This window comes from Mesocricetus auratus, unplaced genomic scaffold (genome assembly GCF_017639785.1).
Source record: "Mesocricetus auratus isolate SY011 unplaced genomic scaffold, BCM_Maur_2.0 Super-Scaffold_100020, whole genome shotgun sequence".
NCBI lineage: Eukaryota > Metazoa > Chordata > Mammalia > Rodentia > Cricetidae > Mesocricetus > Mesocricetus auratus.
In genome coordinates this window covers 18,917,495-18,940,353 of record NW_024429201.1, presented here as the reverse complement: position 1 = coordinate 18,940,353, position 22,859 = coordinate 18,917,495, and the positions used below count along the sequence as shown (strand labels likewise).

Sequence of the window (22,859 nt, the reverse complement as noted above, 5' to 3'; positions counted from 1 at the left end):
GGGGGCGGGTTTGGAGGTCTCCTTTGCTCAAGCTTCACTCAGTGTGATGATCAGACCATTTCCTGTTGCCTTCAAAATGTAGTACTCTCAGCTCCAGCACTGTGTCTGCCTGCATGCTGCCATGTCCCACCATGAGGATAATGGAATGAACCCCAACTAAATGTTTTCCTTTATAGGAGTTGCTGTGGTCATGGCGCCTTTTCACAACAATAGAAACCCTAGCTAAGACACTGGCCTATCCATGGCCCAAGAAGAGAGTTCCACTTATACATCTACATGCTACTTTCCAATCTGTATTTCAGCAATCTGTACATATTTCTCTTATCGGCTCTATATATGGTGGAGCTGTGATTCATTCATCCTCAAATACTCAATAACCAGGGCTATAAAATCCAGTTATCTTTAAGGTAAGAAAAAATTTGCTTATAGTAGTTACCCAAATCTAAGATCCAACAGGATGGAGCCAACAAAAAAGAAAGAAAATCAAACAAAAAATCAAGAATGGCTTCATTATAGCCCAAGAAACTACAAGAAAATTTTTTTAAAAAATCACTTAGAACTAAATGCCAACCTCATCTGGTAGGAACTGTTTGTCGATTCCTATTTCACTGGGTTGACTAATGTTTCTTGAGATAAAAATAAAAAGATTTTATTAAAACAATGAGAATTAATCTAAGATACAGCATAGAGATGGCTACTCTTCACTGTGTCAAAGCCTCTGTTTTAAATAAAATATCTTTCCACAGAGAGAGGCAATTAAAACTTTTACCTTCAATTATTCCACCCTCAGAAGTCAATTACTGGTTCTCTTTCTAAAAAAATGCAGTGCTAAACGGCTTTCAGTCCAGACAATAACTAATTATAAGACGTGTCTGAATATTTAAAGTCATAAAGCGAGATAAACAACAGATACACTATATTTATTCTCAGGGATCTGACTAATTTCCAGTGGGGGTGACTGTCAACAGTTAATATTTATTGAACACCCACAACATGTTTGATGCTGTGACAGGCACAGAGATGACAAAAGTCAGAAACAATGAACGGTATTCACCCTAGTAAACAGCAAGCTAGGGAGGCAAAGGAAGCATGAAACAGAAAGTCCCTCAAACCCCCATTTGCTTCAACCACACTAAGCTACCTGAACTAACAGCGCCTGAACCCCCTCAATACTGAATTCTCATATCTATGGGTTTCAGATTCTTCCCCTGAACACAGTCTCTCATGGACCACTGACAGAGGTTCAGATCTGGAGAACATCAGGCTTCCAGGGCCAGAGTCAAGTTCAATCTGAATCCACAGTAGACCTGGATGAACTCCTCTAAGACGTCAGGTGTTGTTCCAGTATGAATCCCCCCAATAGAAGTCTTCAAACGTCACTCATACCTTTATTTGTGAAAGTTTGTACCCATCACAGTGCAAAGGTAAAAAGTTCAGTACATTTTCCCCACATAAGCCAATTAAAACTTATCACAAACAGCATGAGAAATATTAACAGATAAAAACACTAGCATTCTAAATAACACTGGAGAGTTACCACAGTCAGAGTACCAGCTCCTTCTGATCTACCTCATCTTCCATAACTGTTATTAGAAATCACATGAGAAACATTTACTTTGCATGAAAATGAGTTCTTACTAGTAACTGACATACCTTGAGGCACACAATTTTAAAACAGATTTCAGAGGCTTTTCTGGTAATCACAAAATCATGCAGCCAGCACTACCACCTAATTCCAGAGCATTTCATCACTCCCAGAAGAAACTCCCACTCAGCAGTGGCCATTCTCCACAATTCCTCCCTCCTAGATCCTGACAGCCACCATTCTACTTTCTTTCTCCATGAATTTGGTTCCCTTAAATATTTGCAAACATGGAATCACATTTTTGCATGTGTGTCACATTTGTCGTCCATATTGTGAAGAAGTTCATTCCTTTCTATGTATGAATAATGTTTTATTGCTTCTGGTCCTCCTGCCTCTACTTCCTAACTGTTAGGAGTATAGTTGTGTGCTATGACATCCAGCTCAAAACACCTTCTAGAATAAGCCAGGCATTCAAAATTCTCAAGAAGCCAAAGATATTTCTCCCACCATGTTTCTTCCACTCAACATTTATTCTACTTTTTCCAGAATTTCATCATGTGCATGAAGGCATAGGAATGCATATTTTCCAACATTCCTCAAATTAATATTATACATAACCCAGAATGGTCAAATTCTTAGAGTGAAAAAAGACAATGGTGGGGCTAGACATGGCAAATACCTTTAATACCAGCAGAGACAGGTGGATCTCTGTGAGTTCAAAGACTGCTTGATCTACATAAATCTACATAGTGAATTCTAGGCCGTCCAGGGCTACACAATGTGTCCCTGTCTCCAAAAAATAGATAAATAAATAAATGAAAGAAAAAAGAAAAGAAAGAAAAAGAGAATGGTGGTTGCCAAGGCAGCAACATTAGGGAACATTTAATGGGTTTACATCGCAGAAAAAAAAAGTTCTAGAGCCGGACATGGCAACATCTACATGATAATAAAAATATGTTTAGTGTCACTGAAGCAAACAATTAAGATTTATTAGACGCCGGGTGTTGGTGGCGCATGCCTTTAATCCCAACACTCGGGAGGCAGAGGCAGGCGGATCTCTGTGAGTTCGAGGCCAGGCTGGACCGACAGCCTCCAAAACAGAGAAACCCTGTCTCGAAAAACCAAAAAAAAAAAAAAAGATTTATTAGACAATCAATGTATGTGATGCATTGTACTTACTGTATTTTAAAGCATAGAATGGTTTGTGTCTATATTTACTTCATTGAATTAATAATCAATCAACCAAGATAACGTTCTTACCAAGGGTGGTCCGCCTAAGAAGATGGTACCCTGCTTTCGTACGATGATGTTTTCATCAGCCATTGCAGGCACGTATGCACCTCCTGCTGTACAGGAGCCCATGACCACAGCTATCTGCAAGGGAGGCACAGACAAGCCACGAGGTGAGACTCCAACAGGAAACAGCAAGGCATTGGCACAACGTCCCTACTACAGAGCCTAGGTGCTACTAATAGCTGATCCCTGGACTTCACTTTAGAAAGAGTCTGAGCTGGTTCTTATTGTGCAGCCTAGGCTAGCCTAGAAATCACGATCCTCCCGTCTCCTGAAAACAGAGCCTCCAGGCACACACTCTCCCTGTGACTAGGATAGTATCTCTTTTGTTGTTTTTTTTTTATTTAATTTAGAAACAATCATATTTTACATAACAATTCCAGTTACCTCTCTCTCCCTCCCTTCCTCTCATGCCCCCCCACACCAACCCTGTCTGTATGCATCCAAAGTGTGTGAGCAGGTACCCACAGAGACCAGAAGACGTGTCTGATCTGACCCCTTGGAGCTGGAGTTATGAGTTTGTGAGCACTCTGGTGTAGGTGCTAGGAGCTGAACTCAGGTCCTCTGGAAGAGCAGCAAGTGCTCTTGACCACTGAACCATCTATCCTGCCTCCTAGAATAGTGTCTTGACCTCTTGTACAAAACCACTTTGCAGGGCTTATGTCACACTCAAACATGTAGATAAAGATCCTATCAGTAGAACGCTGGCCTGATAAACTACTAGTCTGAGAAAAGAAACCTACCGCACACCTACCTCTATAAAACTTCCTCAAAGGAGAACTGACAGTAGTGTACCCTATACACAATCACTTTATATAAATAAATAGCTCATGGGGATATTGAAATAATCCATTGAATGAATGTTACTAATATTTTGTGCTAACACAAATGTGTCTTCTAAATATAAAACTAATGTTAATATTTGCATTTTTAAAGTTCAGTCAAATGACTAAGTTGGCAAAGTGATCCCCAGTACCCATGTAAAAAAGTTGGGCATGGTGTACATACCCAGAATCCCAGTGTTGGGGAGGCAGAGAAAGCCAGGTCCCTGGATTTCACTGCTCCACTAGTCTCGTCAAATTGGTAAATTCAATGAAAATGAAAGACTTTGCCTCAAAAACTAAGGTGGAAGGATTAGGGAAATGGTCCGTTGGTGAAAGAGCTTGCGGCTCAACCTGGGTTTGAATTCCCAGCACATGAAACTCATAGAACCCATGCAAAAACGCCAGACATAGCTATGGATGTATATAACCCCAGCATAGGGGAGTGGAGCCCAAGAACTTGCTGACTAGATAGCCCAGCAGAAATGGTGACCTTGGGAGCCTCCTAGTTAGTAAATAAGAGGTCTTGACTCAAGGCAGAATGTCAAGGAAGCAACAGAAAAGGACCTGATGTCCTGCTCTGCCCTGCGCATGTGAGAGCATGAATTCATAGACACCCATATATGTACATCTCATATGCATGCACACGCACATGCACACACACACACTCACACACACGCGCGCGCGCACACGCACGCACGCACACAAAAGTGTCAGTGGCCCCCAGGGGGAACTGCAGTCAGCAATGGAGTTTATGGAACACAGCCCACTAGATAAAAAATGTTAAGATGGGTACATCCTGGAGAGCCAGCACCCCCCCCCAGGACTGTCTCCAGAGCGCCCCCTGGCTTCTGCTGTGTTTCCTCCTGCTCGCCGCTGCCGGGTTCCTGCTGTATGTGGCAGGGTCCCACTGTATCTAGTATAGTGTGACTGTTTCACGAGAAAAATCCCACTCCTCACTGGACAATTTACTTGCAGATCACAATGAAGATGAGTTTTATAAGATCAATGATGCTTAGTTAGATCTATGATTTAACCGAACTTTCTGGGCCAGCCTAAAAGATAAAGTTGGTTAAAACAGTAAAGTTGATTAGGGAAACGGTTTAGGTTATTTGGCCAATTGCTCCAATAAAAAGTAGACAAAGGCAAAACTAGGCTACAAGTCACTTTCCCCTATGAGATTTGCAGAAGATGGAAAATGAGAACAAGGAAGTTTCATGTATTACAGACCCATGAACTCTGCCCGTGGAAAAACAGGCTTATGATTAAAGGAAGCAATTATGTCTCTACACCCAAGGTTAGGCCTGAGTTCCTTGGTCATGTAACTTACAGAATTAATCATAGGCCCCAGGTATGTACCGTGGAAAAACAAAGCTGTGAAGTGAAATTACATGACCCTATTGTGTGTACAGAAAAATAGGTGGTTAACTAGACCACTTGTTTAAATGTTTGGTAGAGAGGAAGCAGAATAGCAATCTGCTACACTAAAACCAAAAACAGCTCCCTGCCATCGCAAAAGGAACTGGGTGAAATACACTTAGCTTGCTTAAGACCTCATTAATCAGTTATAAAAGAATCATTGCTTTGGGGTGAATAAAAGTGTTCAAGCATTTGTGGTCTTCTAAGGAAAACATGGAACTTGTGATCTCAATGTGATTTCTTCCTGTGAAAAGATTTTAATTTGTTTTTGGAAAATATGTAACTTCTGGTTGTGAGGTGATCTTTCCTTGCATAGACATTTTTGTCTTAGGACTTATAAAAGGGATAAAAGAAAAATAAGAGATATAGTAGAAGGAAAATAATAGGAAAGATATAGAAGGAAAATAGCTGGAAAGAAAGAAAGAGGGAGGGAGGGTGGGAGGAGGAGGAGGAAAACATCAGGGTAGAAGAGCAGAACAGAAAAAGAAGAAAGTAAGAACAAGCAACTGAAAGAAAAATAAAATGAAGAATTAAGCTTTGGCCCTCAGAAAAAAAGTCTCTTGTGTGTATATGCAGTTGCGCCAACGTCACGCCTCCTCTCCAGGTTATCTGACCTGATGAAAGCTGGCCTTTCATACGCGAGCATGTGTGCGCACGCGCGCACGCACACACACACGCACACACACACAAATAATAAATACAACTTCTAAAAAGTATAAAGAGGGAAATGAATTATGTTGAAGCTGGGTGATACTTACAAGGAGTTAACAATAATGTTTACTCGTGGGTGTTCAAAGGCTTTCCATTTTAGAAAAAGCTTAAGAAAATCCTTGCTCAAAGATTAGTATGGTACAAAGAAGGACACATAAGAGTTTAGCTAAATACCTGTCAGCAGTAACAAAAATATCACCAGAGAAAAAGAAGTACAAATGGGGTGTTTTGCTTGGTTTTGTTTTGTTTGTTTCCTGAGGCAAGGTTTCTCTATGAAACAGTAGTCCTGGCTGTCCTGGAACTCACTCTGTAGACCAGGCTGGCCTAAGACTCACAGAGATCCACCTGCCTCTGCCTCCTGAGTGCTGGGATTAAAGGTGTGTGCCACCAATGCCCAGTTTATAATGGATTTTTTAAGGTACCCCATGAAAACAGTTTGTGTTTCTGATCCCTATATATCATCAGCTTGCCTTATAGCCACAGGAGACCCTGCTTTGCTGACCTCACAGCACACTGATATTAAGCCCAAAGGATAGTACTGTGAGATAACAATTTTCCAACTGCACGGCCATCACAAAAAGACTTTTCCCTTCATTAAGTGTTTTGTGTTTGTTATTAAACTGTCCACGACATTCAATTGTCAACATAATACAGCAGTGGTTTTCACTTATCATTTGGTGTAACAGTCACTCAGAATTGTGCTTTCAAGCTATCTACAGCTACGAAAGCCCCCCTTCCCCCTTATACACACAAGGCAACACCGATCGTAGCAGACGGGACTTAGTGGCTCACCATGTCTGAGGGATGGATGAATTATGGATAAATTGATTGTTAATATTTAAACACATTCCTTTAAAGTGGGGCAAAATAATAAGACAAAATGCCAGTGCAGTAAATTTGTGTGGTACACATGAGTGTTTATCTCTGCACTTTATGAAGATCTGGAACATTCTGGGCCTTTTGCAAGGTTCAACTTGTGGATGGCAACGCTTTGGGGTCGAACAACCCACAGGGATTGTCTAAGACCATGGGAAAACACAGGCATTTACATCACGATTCATAACAGTAGCAAAATTACAGTTATGAAGCAGCAATGAAATGGTTGGGGGCCAAAACAATACAAGGAAAGGATTGCAGCATCAGGAACATTGAGAACCACTGCTCTAAGGGAATGAAGGACAGTTTTACCTCAGCACCCTGTACTCTCCACGACAACACTGGGTTCAGCTCACACTGTCTCAGTGCTCAGAAGGAAAAGGCTGAAGGAACGGAGAGCAGAGTCATAGTGACGTAAGATTCTAAAAGAGGACAGTTTTCAAAAATAAGACCTAAAAAAAAAAAACCCAACAGGCAGAGTGGAGCCCAGGAAAACAGCTGGAGAGCAAAGGAGAGGGGAGAAGAGCAGCTGTGAGTAAGTGCTGGGTATGAGGATGGGGTGGGGGCAGGAGGCGGGGAGGAGGCAGGAGGCGGGGAGGGGGCAGGAGGCGGGGAGGGGGCAGGAGGCGGGGAGGAGGCAGGAGGCGGGGAGGGGGCAGGAGGGGTCATTTTGTCAGAGTGCCATCACACCATCTGCTATGGAGTGTTTGTGTCCCCTCCCAAATGCACGTTAAAACCTTAACCCCCAGTGTGATTTGGAGGTGAAGCCTCAGAGATGTAAGTGGGATTATATGATCATGAGAGTGGAATCCATGATGTTATCAAGGTCCCTGTACAGATACAAATATCTCTCTGTCCATCAAGTGAGGACAAAACCAGCAGAAGGCCTTTACCAAGTCCAGAACCCAAACCAACCGTGATGGCACTCTGGTCTGTGGAGTCCTCCAGCCTCACAGTAAATGAAGGAGACCAGGTACAAAGTTACAGGAGATGTTCACAACAGACAAGCCCATAGAGGCAAAGGAGATCCGTGGCTGGGAGGACTGGGCAGGAACAGAGAGTGATTGCTAATGGGAAGATAAAAATATAATAAGCTTGATCCAACTCAGTGATACACAAAATACAACTAAGTTTCACAGTTAATAGATAAGTTGTATTTTCATAATGCTGCTACATAATTTAAAAACACTGTAGAAGGGATGTCAGACACCCACTTCTGGCCTCCAACAGCATTAGCCACATATATGTTACACAGACATACATGCAGGCAGAACACTCATGCACATAAAATAAATAAGTAAATAAATACATTTTGTAATAAAAAATTTTTTAAAAGCACAAAAAACCCTTCAAGAGCTGCAGTTACTATGCCCATAAGAATCAAAATTCTCAAATGTTTCATCAATAAGAAAGAAGGCGTTTCTATCCACAATTATTTTTCATTTATTTTTAAAAGGTTTTTATCTACTGAGATGCGATCTTACTGTGCAGCCCTGTTGGATTAAAATTGGATTTATAGACCAGGTTAGCCTCAAACTCATGGACTGCCCACCCACCTGCCTCTGCCTTTGATTAAAGGCTGGGATTAGAGAGGTGAGCCACCCACTCATGTATTTTTAGTTATGTGTATGGGTGTGCCTGGGTGAGTTTGATGTGCATCATATGCATGCAAGAGCCTGTGAAGATCAGAGAAGGGAGTCAGATCCCCTGGAACAGGTGTTGCCGGTGGTTACCGATGGCTGACCCTTCTTTCTAGCTGCCTGATCACAAGTATTTAAACAAATGAAATGTTAATGCTATGCAAGCAGACAGATGCTGATGACAGCAATACAGATGAAGAGAACACAATACAGGCAAGTCACCAATAAGCCAGTCAGCATCACACAGTCTCATCTCATTAACTAACTCCGAGTTGCCTGTCACCCACACCAGGACACAGGGAGGACAGCATCCTGCCACTCCATCCTCTGCTCACAGGACCTAGGGAATCCCAGAGCACAGGGGCACTAACAAGTGCTCCAGGCTCAGTGTGCCCTTGTGCAAGTCCCGTGCAGGGTCACTCAGGGATCCAAAGTATCTGGAACTGTAGAGAAAATTCTGCTCCACTCTCCACTAAGAACTAAAATGCCATAAAAGACACGGCTATGCTATGAGGTGTGGACTCAGCTTGGCTTGTAGACACATCTTCATTACTGTGCCAGAAGAGACATCAAGGGGACCCTCATCAGGACAAAGATGAACTCCTAGAACTCTGAGAGGCAACAATCTTCCACCACTAGAGAGGGGCGGCTATGTGACAGAGATGAAAGGAGAAGGAGGCCAAGCATAAGTCTATAACTTATGAGCAAGAAAGTAAGGGGTGGGCCGGGCATTGGTGGCGCACGCCTTTGATCCCAGCACTCGGGAGGCAGAGGCAGGCGGATCTCTGTGAGTTCAAGACCAGCCTGGTCTACCAAGCAAGTTCCAGGACAGGCTCCAAAACAATACAGAGAAACCCTGTCTCAGGGGAAAAAAAAGAAAAAGAAAGGAAGGAAGGAAGGAAGGAAGGAAGGAAGGAAGGAAGGAAGGAAGGAAGGAAGGAAGGAAGGAAGGAAGGAAGGAAGGAGGGGGTGGCCATGGATGACTTGTAAACCACAGAAACAACACCTGTCATCATTCCCAAAAGCAAGGGTCGAGTAACAGAAATAAGTTGCTGCAAACCACAGACAATAACATGAACTATTCAGACAAATTCATTACCCTCCAGGTCTTGCTGGGGCAAACAGACTGGTTCTCATTAAAACAAAATGGATTACAAACAAAGCCCAACAGGCTACTCAGTGGAAGGGGGAGGCTTGCCAGGGAGGTCTTATACCTCATTCTGAAAAGGTGTAAACTCTGGACCTCCTGTGCCCCCCTTGCAGAACTGAAAACCAATTTCCACTTCAACATATTCTGAGATAAACACAGCAGAGACTGGGATAAATGCAACAGAGACCAGGATAAATGCAACAGAGACCGGGATAAATGCAACAGACTCCAGGATAAATGCAACAGAGACAGGAATAAATGCAACAGAGACAGGGATAAATGCAACAGAGACCAGGATAAATGCAACAGAGACCAGGATAAATGCAACAGAGACCAGGATAAATGCAACAGACTCCAGGATAAATGCAACAGAGACAGGGATAAATGCAACAGAGACCAGGATAAATGCAACAGAGACCAAGATAAATGCAACAGAGACCAGGATAAATGCAACAAAGACCAGGATAGATGCAACAGAGACCAGGATAGATGCAACAGAGTCTGGGATAAATGCAACAGAGACCAGGATAAATGCAACAGAGAAGGGAAGAGTCCTGGGGCTGAATGGAAAAAACACTCAAAATGTGTTTCCTTTTCATCACCCAGCTTGCTCGCTTTTTTATTCAAAGTAATTGTGAAAAGCAGACACTGTCTGTATCATTTTGGTCCTGTCTTTACCTGAAGAACCTCCAACAGAAATAAAAGCCACAAGGTGCACAGCCAGGCTGAATAGTGGCCAGAAGTTCAGATCTTTGTCACTCGCATTGCTGGATCAACACTGCTAACTCAGGTACTCATGCTCACCCGCACCAACAGGTTTGAAAGACACATAGAATGCAGAAAGTCCATCATACCCAGAATTCCTCAATCTTTTTATCAGAGAGTGTGCATTTCTCCCAACTTCTACTCATCTTTATTGACAATAACATCACCTGCGTAAGCCCCCCAGAATGATCATAGATGCTTGAAACAAAGGCAGTCAATGAGGTCAACTTCAAAAGTCACGGGCTTCCTCCAAGAAGGAAGACGGAGGTAAGACACAAGAGAGGGGCCCCTGATAATCATCGAAAATTCTTCAAAGTTTAGAGCAAATAGGGGAACCACGAAGGGGAGCAAAGTGGGCGGCCCTAGAAACTGCACTTGTGCACAGCTAGATAAATAAAGCCTTTTCAACAGAAAGGAACTTCTAGTCAAAGCAAAACATCTTGCTGCTGAGGCACTCCGGCGAAAGAAGGGGCTTTCTAAGCCGAAGAGCAAGCTACAGCAAGAGGACTACAGCTGGCAAGGAAAGGAAACAGGGAAGTGAGGCCTCTGTTGAGGGTTATAAACCCCTACACAAGAAGCCAGCAACACGAAGACAGCAGACTGCAAGAGTCAGCCTGAGTGTGTACACGGCTGCAGCGAGGCTTGGGCAGGAGCTCAGAGAGGTTGGACCCCAGCCTCTGAGGTCTGTAAACTCCAGGCTAGGGGTCCCCAGCCCACCATGATGTAAGGAAATGAGAGACTATGAAGGCAAGTACCTTCTGCAACCTGTCAGTGTGTTAAGATTTGCTTTAACAGTTACAGGAGCCATCTTTTAATAAACATTAACATGACTCACCTCAGGGAAATATGTAAAGATATAAAAATTCATCTGATACTGCTCTAATTGTTAAGAAACCAGCAATAAAGTATGAGAAACCTAGAGAGAAGAGTTAAGAATAGCTGTGGAGCTGGGTGGTGGCAGCACACACGCCTTTAATGCCAGCACTGGAGAGGCAGAAGCAGGCGGATCTCTGTGAGGCCAGCCTGGTCTACGGAGTGAGTTCCAGGACGGCCAGAACTGTTACACAGAGAAACCCTGTCTCCAAAAACCAGAAAGAGAGAGAGAGAGAGAGAGAGAGAGAGAGAGAGAGAGAGAGAGAGAGAGAGAGAGGGGGGAGGGGAGAGAGAGAGAGAGAGAGAGAGAATGAATAACTGTGGAAATTCAAAGAATGAAAAAGATAAACAGTTTGACCTAAAAAAGAAAAAGTCTTTTTCTTTCAAAGCAAAACTCGAGTGTTATACCTGAAAGGTCTAGATATCTGTCAGCGTTATTTTTATTTCTGAGAATATACAGGGTGCCGGACAGATGGTTCAGCCGTTAAAGGCTAGGCTCACAACCAAAATGACAGAGACAAGATTTTAAGAGATAAGTAGATAAATCGATTTAAAATGGGCAAGTTAAAAAAAAAAGCAATCTTGGGATAGAAAATAGAATAGGAATGGGGTAATTATTGATCATTGTCAAAATGTATAAATAACATAACCAGAGTTATATCTTAGTCTGCTCTGTGTTGTTATAACACAATACCTGAGACAGGATATTTTACATATTAAAAAATGATTTATTTGGTCCATTTGATATTGGAGGGTGAAAGATTAGGCACCTATTTATTTATTTATTTATTTATTTATTTATTTATTTAGTATGCATTGGTGTTTTGCCTGTGTGTATGTCTGTGTGAGGATGTCAGATTCCCTGGAACTGGAGTTACAGACAGTTGTGAGCTGCGGTGTGGGTACTGGGAATTGAACCCAGGTCCTCTGGAAGAGCAGCCATTGCTCTTAACCTCTGAGCCATCTCTCCAGTCCCTGGTGAGGACTTTCTAACTACATTACAGTATGTTAGGTGGCAGGTAGCATCATGGCAGAAACATGTGACAGGAAGAAAGGTCAGTCATATGACAAGCTAGGACACAAGAGACCAGAGGGGTCCATGCTCATACTTTAATAATATAAAAATAAAACCCATTCTCAAAGGAATTGACCCACACCAAAAATCCTGCATTAATCCCTTCTGGGGGCCGAGAACACCATGTTTCGCCTGCTCTCTCATACAGTCACTGAACACTTCTGCCATTAGATGAGGGAGGGCATTCTTCCCACACCAAGTAATCAGTCCTCACCTGGATACCAGCTAGGTGTCCCCTTACTCAATTCAGTTTTGACACTATCTGGAGATAGCACCAGCTCCTGCCAGACTGTCCCTACTTCAAATACTAAACCCAGGCAGAAGCACCAGCTTCGGGCTGCCTAACCATAAGCCACTACTCCCGGTCCTTGCATTCAATCTGGTAGAATGGCCCATAGAACTCAAGCTAGCACTTTCCTTCTGCTGGTTAGTTAACAAAGGCTGCAGAGAACAGCCAGACGAGGGTACACAGGCGGGCCCAGAAGAGCTCTGAGTGCAGAGCTGCCGTCTCTATGGAGTTGAGATTTGCCACTCTCCCAGCACTCGGATGTGTGTAACAAGTGGGGAGATCTCGGAAGCCCCATAGGGGTTTGCAGGAGGGATTTCAATGGCGGCTTCATCATGCAGGTGTGAGGGATCATCTTTATTCCCAGCCCTCTCCTTCAGAAGATGGGGACAGGGGACCTGACGGCATCAAGCTTATGGTCATGGCTCGGTCTTTCTGGTTGCCAACCTCCATCAGGAGTTACCTCATTAGAAGAAAGGAAATCGCCCAGGAAAGCCCGAGGGATTTAGCAGCTTTGCACCAGGAATCAAAGACCAAACGTTAAAAGATGTTCCTGGCGTCCTTATCTACCAGGGTCTTAGGAACAGGATAGAGACCAAACATGGGGACCCAAACTTTTCCTAACCAGGAACCAGGTGCAGAAACCACACACACACACACACACACACACACACACACACACACATTTCTATTTCCCACTGAGGCATTAGCAGAAAACCTACAGAGACAGCAGAACCCTGAGGGTTGGGAAACAGAGATGTGGAGGGCCAAAGGCCTGCACCAGGGCACAAACAAAGACCTGAAATTTTATTCAATTACTGAGGACAGGTTCTTAGTGGGGTTGGGCAGATAGAATAAAAAAGAAAGAGGAATAAGGGAACTCAGTATGAATCTGAAGAATCTGGGGAAAGAAACAGAAGGCAACACAAAATCTGCACAGTGAGAGGCCTCTGGGGTAGGAAGGCCTAAAGGGGAGGGAGCCAGGATGAAAACCCTGGCCTCTGGTCACCCTTAAGAAGGCTGTAATCCACAACCGAGTGCGTGCATGCGTGCGTTAAAGTCAGAGGACAACTTGTGCAGTTGGCCGTGGCCACTCTGGATGCCTGTGTCTGCTCTGCCTCAACAGGACACTTGACTATTGATTTCAGGCCCATCTAGGGAGTCTGGAAGCATTTCATCTCATCTCAGAGTCCTTTAGGTGATTACATCTAACAAGACCCTTTATAACGACTTTATATTCACACACTCTGAGAATGTCAAGGAGATGGAATATTTCAGATAATACCTTAAGTCCCACAATCCTCTTGATGACCCCTTTTCACTCCTCCCTTCCTGCAGTGGCCACACTGTTTATAGCTAAGTGTGCCATCCTCCAAGCATACGTACACACAATCATGACGCAGTGAGGCTTCATGCACCCAATTGTCACACCCATGGGCACTGGCTCTTCATTTATCTTACAGCTCTTTCTCAACACCGCTTTGGGGTTTATTTATTGATGCAGGCATTCTAGCTCATTGGTCTTAACAGCAGAGCACCATTATGAATCTTCCAATGATGCCCATGAGTTCATTATCTTTTGCTCTCATAAGCAATGTTAGTATGAACGTACCTCTATGTAGCTCTTTACCCACACAGTAAAGCTCCCCTGTTCTAATAGACCAGCCCTAAAAACATTACTTTCTTTTCAAACCAGTTTTCCCTAGGTAATTAGCACTCATTATAATCCTGGAACATGCCCGCAGTTAGTAGAAGTTCAAACTGAAGACAATGTTACAAAACTTTCCTACATTACATATTCAATTATGTTTTTTAATAATTTCATTACATTCACTTATTTATTTTGTGTGTGGCAGGGAGTAAGGTAGAGATAAACCCCCAAGGAGAGTCTGTCTTTCCTTCCACCTGCAGATTTCCAGAACTGGAACTCAAGTCACCAGGTTTGGTGGCAAGAGTATTTATTTCTTTGAGCTGTCTCACCTGACCAAATTCTGCTTTATTTTTAATTTATCATTTTGTGATAGAAATGACATCTGAGTGACTTTTTTCTTAAACAAACAACCAAACACATATGGACTAATCAGAAATTACCTGTGTGATATTTTTAGAAGACATAATTGCCTGATTATAGAATATACGGCCAAAATGGTCCCGATCTGGAAAGGTGTTGGCTTGCCGAGGTAAGTTGGCCCCTCCTGAGTCAACTGCATGAGAAAAAGGAGGGAAATGAACACAGATTACAAATGGCCATAGCTAATCACATCCTCCTGCTAATGTGTTCCAGAGTCTTGGACCCACCCACCCCCAAAACACAACCAAATATTTATTCCCAATACATCAGGTTTTCCAACCTTCCATCAAAACTCCACATGAACTGGCCAGGACACTCTGTCCCTTTAAGAGCAGCCAAAGACCCAAGGACACCATGAATTCTCCAGTAGAACTGAAAACGCATCTTCCTAGACCAATATGAGAAACCACTAAAGGATTAATGGGTAATTCGTATGCTGCTTTATTGTACTATTTCTCTTGTTTTTATTTGTCTGGGTTCAATTTTTTTTCTTTAAGTGGTTAAGCTGTATGACTCATGCTGTGATCCTCCTGCCTCAGCTTCCTAAGTATTAAGATTAGTTTTACTACAGATTAAAGTAATGGACAACAGTGCCTGCCATCATTCAGGATGGCCAGGCATGTGAAACCAGCTTGGGTTACACAGGAAGACTTTTGTCTCAAAACAGAGCTCCTTATTTCATAGTTATGTGATGATATAAAATCAGAGGTGTGTTTTCTGGCCATTCTAAAAACACCTCTAACTTCCGTAGCTATGAAATTAACAACAGTAGCAGTTTCATATAGCTATGAGGAGGATGGGAAATTATGAATGTAGAAAGCCTTTAGTCAGGGCTGGAGAGATGGCTCAGAGGTTAAGAGCACTGACTGCTCTTCCAGAGGTCCTGAGTTCAATTCCCAGCAACCACATGGTGGCTCACAACCATCTACAATTCAATCTGGTGCCCACTTCTGGAAAAAACACTGTATGTGTAATAAATAAATAAATCTTTGAGAAAAAAAAAGAAAGCCTTTAGTCCAGCATCCCTATTCTGAGTGCACAGAATAAATGTCAAAAATAAAAATATGAGCCAGGTGTGGCAGTGCATACCTTTATAATCCTAGCACTCGTGAGGCAGAGGCTGGAGGATCTCTGTGAACTCCAAGTCAGCCAAGGCTACATAGACCATATCTCAAAAAAAAAAAAAAGAAAGAAAGGATTAGAAATTAACTAGTTCTACATTTACTATTATTGCCTATAATCATTGCCTTTTATTATTTATTATTTTGCATGCTGTCTGCCATTAACTATGACATCGCTGAAGACAGAGACACTGTTAATATCCCTAAGTATACCTGTCCCTAGTGACTGGCAGGTGCCGGCAAGCAGTTTGGCTTCATTTGCTGTTTTCTATGTGTGCAAAGAAGTTCACACTGTGAGTCAATCAGGCAAAATCCCTTTCCCAGATAAAGGAAAAAAATCTCTGTTATGACCTGTTTAAATGTTGACAAATGAATAACATGGGCTAGGGTTTTTGGCAGACTAACCCAGTATCCAAAAGCTGCCAATTCTAAATTACTTTGCTTTTAGAGTCTGTTCAAAACAGCCTTTAATGCAAATGTAGTTTACTCTCAAATGAAGATTGACTCTCTCTGGAAATCAAGTTACCTTAAATTACAGTCTATTCAAGTGTGTAATAGTCAAGAATTTAACACTGAGCCTGACCCCTCAAGAGGTCCATAAATATTAGCTAGTTTTGAATAGTTCGAGTTAATTATAGTTAACAGAAAAATAAGCTGTCCAGGGGAAGAGCTAGCATATAGCAAGCTGCTAATTTACCTCTGCGGCACTATGGGCGTTCTTAGCTACCTTCCCACAGTTCTCAGCAAGCACTATACTCCCTTCTAGCTCCGGAGGAACCGGCGGTGTTTTAAAACATCCAGTAGTGACGTCACCCACACAGCCTTCCGCTTTCCCAGCTAACACAGTCCACAGTGCACTTGTGACTTGCCCAGGTAGATGCATGGAAGCCTGTTCTGCAGGGCTATCTCTTGGGCCCGTACGTGCTTCTTCACAGTCACCGGGTAGTAGGTGCCTCCTTTGACGGTGGCATCGTTGGCCACAATCATGCATTCTACTCTGAAAGGCAGAAATGCCAAGAGACTATGAGGTTTCCGCAAAATTAAAGGCAATTAAGCTCATTATAACTAGAGCATGCAATACGGCCTTCAACTTCTAGTGCACACCACTAATGCTTCTCTCCAGTTGATGGCCTCATGCTGTAAAACCAAGCTTTAATCATGGTTCTCATTTGTTAATTCGATAGAAAATGACTACTTTAAACAAGATTACACACTCACATTTGATTTTTTTTTTCGGTTTTTCGAGACAGGGTTTCTCTGTGGCTTTGGAGGCTGTCCTGGAACTCAATCTTGTAGACCAGGCTGGCCTCGAATTCACAGAGATCCGCCTCTGGGATTAAAGGTGTGTGCCACCAACGCCCGGCTCACATTTGATTTTTAAAGAGCCATTAGTATTGAGACACTAACCTAAGCCACTGTTCAGTAAGGTTCTTTTCAGTTCCTTTTTTTAAAATATTTTATTTACTTTATTATATGGATCTGGGTGTTTTGCCTGCATATATATCTGTACACCGCATAGATGTAATGCCAACTGAGGCCGGGAGAGTGTTGGATCCTCTGGAACTGGGGTTACAGACAGTTGTTAGCTGCATGTACGTGCTGGGAACTGAATCCCAGCCCTCTGGAAGAGCAGGCAGTGTTCCTAACCACACTGAGCCGTCTCTCCAGCCCTCTGTACGGTTCTAGAAATGAAAGCGTCCTAACAAGATGATGACGCCTTTTAAAAATCCAATTTCCTAGGGCAAGGAACTCTATTATAGTGAATCTTTAATGTGTCTTTTAAGCAGCTGGAGAGATGGCTCAGTGGTTAAGAGCACTGACTGCTTTTCTAGAAGACCAGGGTTCAGTTCCCAGCACCCACATGGCAGCTTACAACTGTCTGTAACTCTGGCTCCAGGGGACCTGACACCTCACACAGACAGACACACATGCAGGCAAAATACCAATGCATAAAATAAAAATAAATGAATTTAAGAGTATCCTTTTAAGAAAGAAACTAAATCAGGCTGGGGAGACGGCTCAGCAGTTAAGAACACCGCCGGCTCCTCAAGAGGACCAGGTTTGATTCCCATCACCCACATGGTGGTTCACAAGCATCTGCAACTCCAGTTTCATCGAATCCAACACCCTTGTCTGACCGAGGCACCAGGCACACACATGATGCACAGACATACATTCAGGCAAAAACACTCATATACATATTTTGTTTAATTAAAATATAAACTTTTAAAAAGTAGAAAAACATGAGAATACACTGCCAGCAGTGCTAAGGTATGTCTTCTACTTTTAAAAATGACTTAATAGCTGTATGTTGTGGTATTTGTAATCCCAGCACTTGAGAAGTAGGGGCAGGAGGATCCAAAGTTTGAATCAATTACACCACAAGAGTTCAAGGCCAGCCTGGGCTAAAGAGTAAAACCCCATCTTTAAAAAACAAGATCTGATGATATAACTCGCTTGCCCTGAATGTACACAGCATGGAGTTCAAACTCCAGCACCACAAGAAGAAAACCAGTTTCTTTACTATTACAACCATAGGAAACAAAGACACATATGCGCGCACGTACAAAATCTAAAATATGTTGTTTGATGTCACAATAAATCCAAATGTTAAATAGTATAACACAAAGGGCTGTGAATATGGATTAGTTTGGAGAATATTGCGTGATTCCAGTGTCACATACAACCGGCAGGGTGGCATACATCCATAACCACACGTCACGGAAAGAGAAATAAACTCAGTTCACAAAAATGCTGTAATGCGGTCTGCTGTACCCATCAGCACTCATTATCTGGAGCTAGCACTGAACTTTCTTTCAGGAACGGCTTCTGTTTTTAAGCCACATGGGTCAGGCGGCACACCCAGAGCACATGAACCAGGCAGGCCTTCCCCCTTAGAGTCCCTGCTGCAGCTGAGCAGGCTGCAGCACAGACTCCAGGCCTTCTCTGCCGGCTGCGGCCACCTGCAGCCCCCTCTGCCTCTGGGTTTGAGAGCCAGCACAGCCAGGCAGGACCAAGAAGAGCCGTGCTAACTGCCTGAGCTCTGAGGCCGATAGTAAGCAGAAAAGAAGGGCAACCAAGTCGGTTTTCCGCTCGAAGCAGTCTTGAGCAAAACCAGGCGTCTGTGCTTACCACAGGAAGAGTACTGACAATGTACAACCAAACTTTCTACGTAAGGGCACTTAGACCACAACAGCATTCACTTCACACTTACAAAATGAGTGGAACTTTCCCAGTCCTGCGCCCCCCACTAGGGTGGCTGCCGTCAACTCATACATCATCTTCCCTCCCGTTTGCTTGTCTGGGAGAAATCTACATTCAAGATATTGATCCCTGGATACCGATACCCAGGGAGAGCAACTCATACAGTATAGTTTATGTAACAGCACTGATATCCTCAGACATAGTTCTCAGACTGCATCTGTTTCTAGCACTGTTTCGCCAAGGAGAGGAAAACATCTACCTACTCCTCCCTTAAAAGGTCCCAATGCTAAAGCAAAGTATAATTCCACCAAAGCACGTCCTGGGGAACCAATGAGTTTACAATGGCCTTGGGGAGGGACTACTTGCAGGAGTGGTGGGTGACCCCACAGAAGTCATACTGAAGTCGTCGGCCAGCATGGGTGACACTTCCCCACAGTTACACCTTTCAGCTGGCATTCCCTGGCCTCTACTCTAGCACCTCTGCCAGCAATCAGCAGGCTGGGAGGAGCCGCTGGAGTCTCAGAGGACAGCCCGGGGCCCCACCCTCCTCCTCTGAGAGAAAGCCAACAGTCTCACTCAGCTCTGACTGGGGGGTCTCTACCGAGACGGCTGATCAGACTAAGATGGCAGCTGTTTCATAGGAAGACCGCAGTGGAAGGATGCGTATGGGAATAGCGGGACAGCACGTTTCTGGGTGTTAACAGTCACTGCGCCTGGAACTGTGAGAAAGAATGTTCTACTTAATTGTGGATTTCCATGATAGAGGAGTTTGGTTTAATGTGGAATTAGGTTTCATTTTTTTGGAAGATTATTTTTAAATGTCCCAGAAGACTCCCCTCCCAAAAGGAAAATCTGCCTGCACACTGGTGAACATTAAGCAAAGAGACCAAAAGGTAAAGACAGGGGTCAAGTCAAGCAGCGAGCATGGTGACTGGTGATCTGTTTACCATGGCTACATGTTTACCTCTCCTGAAGTCATGGTCATGGGGTTCAGGAACGTGTGCCACAAACCAGCCTCCTGAGCTGATGACAATTGCTCCAGGAGAGGCCAGAAAGACCAAAGGCAGGCTTCCCAGGTCCCTTGATTTGGGGCCAGGTATTTGCCCCTCTGGGACTGTGTCCTTCTCTGCACAAGGTGATGACAGTTACAGCCGCTCTCTCACTCAGCTGTAGTGGGGATCAAGAGGCGCTCACAGTCCCTGGCAAAGAACCAATGTGGTAGCTTCAACATCACACTGGGCAGACCAGATTCCCAGCGTCTAACGGTTTCTAACATCAGCATTGGAAAACCTACAAGACAATTGCAAATGGTTTCTTGGTTGGGGGGGACTTTGTGCCCCTTCCCTTTCTCGGTGCCGTGACTTCATTTGGTCTGGTGCAGGTGTCACAGTGTCTGTGAGGTCACAAGTGCACCAGTCCTGTTGTGTCTGAAAGAAGGTATTTCCTTGTAGCCACCCCCCTCCTCAGGCTCACACAACTCCCGGCCTCCTCTTCCGAACAGATTTTTGTCTCACTGATTTTCTTCTCTCTCTCTCTCTCTCTCTCTCTCTCTCTCTCTCTCTCTCTCTCTCTCTCTCTCTCTCTCTCTCTCTCTCTCTCTCTCATTTATTTTTTTTTTTTGTTTTTGAGATGAGGTTTCTCTACATAGCCCCGGCTGTTCTGGAACTCACTATGTAGACCAGGCTGGTCTCAAACTCAAGAGATCTATCTACCCTGTGTGCTGGGATTAGAGACATGCCCCACCACACCTAGCTTTAGTGATTTTTGTTGTTGTTTTGGTTTTTTGCTTAAGTTTGTCTGTTTTTTCTATTCTTTTTTTTTTTTTTGAGGGAGAGAAAAAAGCATGAAGCTGTATGTGTAGAGAGGTGTGGAGAACCTAGGAGAGGTAGGGCAAAGGGAAAGAATATGATCAAAATATATTGTGGGACAAAAACAACTTTTTAATAAAAAAAATTAATAGCCCACACCTGGGGGAAGCCTAAATTGGATCCAGAAACTCTGGCTGATGTTTCCTTTTCTCCCTTCGGTTTGTGGTCTCTATAGCTCCACAGATGATCCTGAGACGCTCAAGTCTTAAAGAACACGAAGTCTACTGGCATACAGGGTGAGTGGCAGACACCTGCACTCCCAATCCCTGCCCCCCACAACCAAGCACAGGTGGACACTCACTCACCCTGACACTCGTCCAATGCCTGTAATGATGCCACCTGCGGGGACTTCCTCGTCACCATATAACTGGTAACCTGCAAACTGGGAGAACTCCAGAAACGGAGACCTAAAGGGAAGAAAGAATGCTGTCCAAGTTAAGTAGCCATATTTAAAAAGTTACTCTTAAGAATGGAAAGATTTGTTTTGAACAGGGTGGTATTTCAAATATGCATGTTACACATAAAATCTACAAGATTTCTAAAATAGGACCTGACAAGAATGCCATGGTAATTTATATGGTACAACCAGCTAATGAGCTACTACAAAATCCTGGAACTTATTGTTAAAGTGCTATGCAAATGTGTATATCACCATAGAAAGGGACTAACGGGACATTTACCATGCGCCTGGCTCTCTTCTATAAACACTACCTCCTTTGCTAACGAGGAAGCCAAAGCCCGGTCACTATCTAAAGTCACACAAGCAGTAAATGGCAGATCTGGGGTTGCCATCAGCAATCTGTCCCCGGGTACCAGGCTCTTATCCTTTGCTGTTCTGTCCACCTTTCCCTCACACGCGCTCATGATACAACTGTGTGACAGCGGCCTAGAATGCTAGATAAGGTATGATTAGCTGTCTTCTTGTTTTCCAAACGCAGGTGCCTGATACACATCTGCGTAAAAATGAGCTAAAAGAATATATGCTAGGGGCTGTGAGACGGCTCATCTAGTAGACAATTTGGGTTTGATCCCTGGGTCATATAAGAAAGCACCCAAGTGCTTTCCTGAGAGCTGGTCCCTGACTCCCACACATGTGCCAGGACACGCCCATGCACGCTCTCATACAAATAGAGATGTCATAAGAAAAGAAGTCGGGGGGGCTAGAGACGCAGTCCCGCTGGGACAGTCCTTACTTACACACACAAAGCCCTGGGTTCAATGCCCAGCACTACATAAACCAAGTGTGGTGGTGCACACCTAGGCGCAGTGCCGGCCCTAGGGACATGGAGGGAGGGTCAGAAGTTCGCTGCTGGGCTGTTATCTCAGGGACAGTGGTCTTGCTTGGTTGGGTAAAGCCCTACGTTTAATCGGCAATGCTTCCAAAGTGGGGGGCGGGGAGGAGTTCAAGGTACTCAGCTATACAGTGATTTTGAAATCAGCTACATGAGACCCTATCTTAAAACGCAAAGGCCAAAAAGAAAAACTATCCCGCACATATGCCCACCTTTTCCTTGTACCCCACGACGCATCCTTCGGGAGATCTACCAGGTCAGCTCTGCTGTGATACACACAGAGCTCGACACCCTTGCCCTCCAGTCTTCCCCCTGAGCCACCCCTGCTGCTCAAGTCCACGCCCAGCACAGCAGCCAGAAGAGCAGCGTCTTTAAAGAGCCGCACGTCACACTTCGTGGTATGATGCAGAGAGTAGAAGCTGTGGGGTGACTCTGTCACTCACAAGAAAAGTGACAAAATAAAACTACATGCACACAAACTCTAAGAGAGTGCGATGTAATCCTATGGGCCGAGTCCCATAAATGTCATCACACAACATGTGACTTAGAAACTCAGCAAGTCCTGTCTAATCTCTACTATCGTTCCCTCTTTTTCTGAGAGTCAGAACCAATAGCCGACAGGTTCTCCAGAATCAGAGCCCATTCCCCCCTCCACACCATTCTCCAGCTACACTGGCTTCCTGGACGCCGCCCAAACACCCACAGTCGTCTCACTGCAGAGCTTTTGCAATAATGTTTTCTTCTTCCCACACTTGCCTCTTTCCAGTACACCATACAACTCCAGATGTTTACCACTCATTTCCTATCTC

The 22,859-nt window shown here is 43.9% G+C and overlaps 1 protein-coding gene across 1 annotated transcript in view; it reads right to left on the bottom strand.

Annotated features, from left to right (window-relative positions):
* The window catches only part of Mccc2 (methylcrotonyl-CoA carboxylase subunit 2), a 73,149-nt gene that overhangs the window by 30,041 nt on the left and 20,249 nt on the right, over positions 1–22,859 (bottom strand). The window contains exons 4-7 of the mRNA XM_040728959.1: positions 21,064–21,165; positions 16,556–16,683; positions 14,586–14,698; positions 2,846–2,959 (exon numbers count right to left, since the gene is read on the bottom strand). Of these exons, the coding sequence (XP_040584893.1) occupies positions 2,846–2,959; positions 14,586–14,698; positions 16,556–16,683; positions 21,064–21,165 (457 nt within the window). The remainder of the gene's footprint in view (positions 1–2,845; positions 2,960–14,585; positions 14,699–16,555; positions 16,684–21,063; positions 21,166–22,859) is intronic.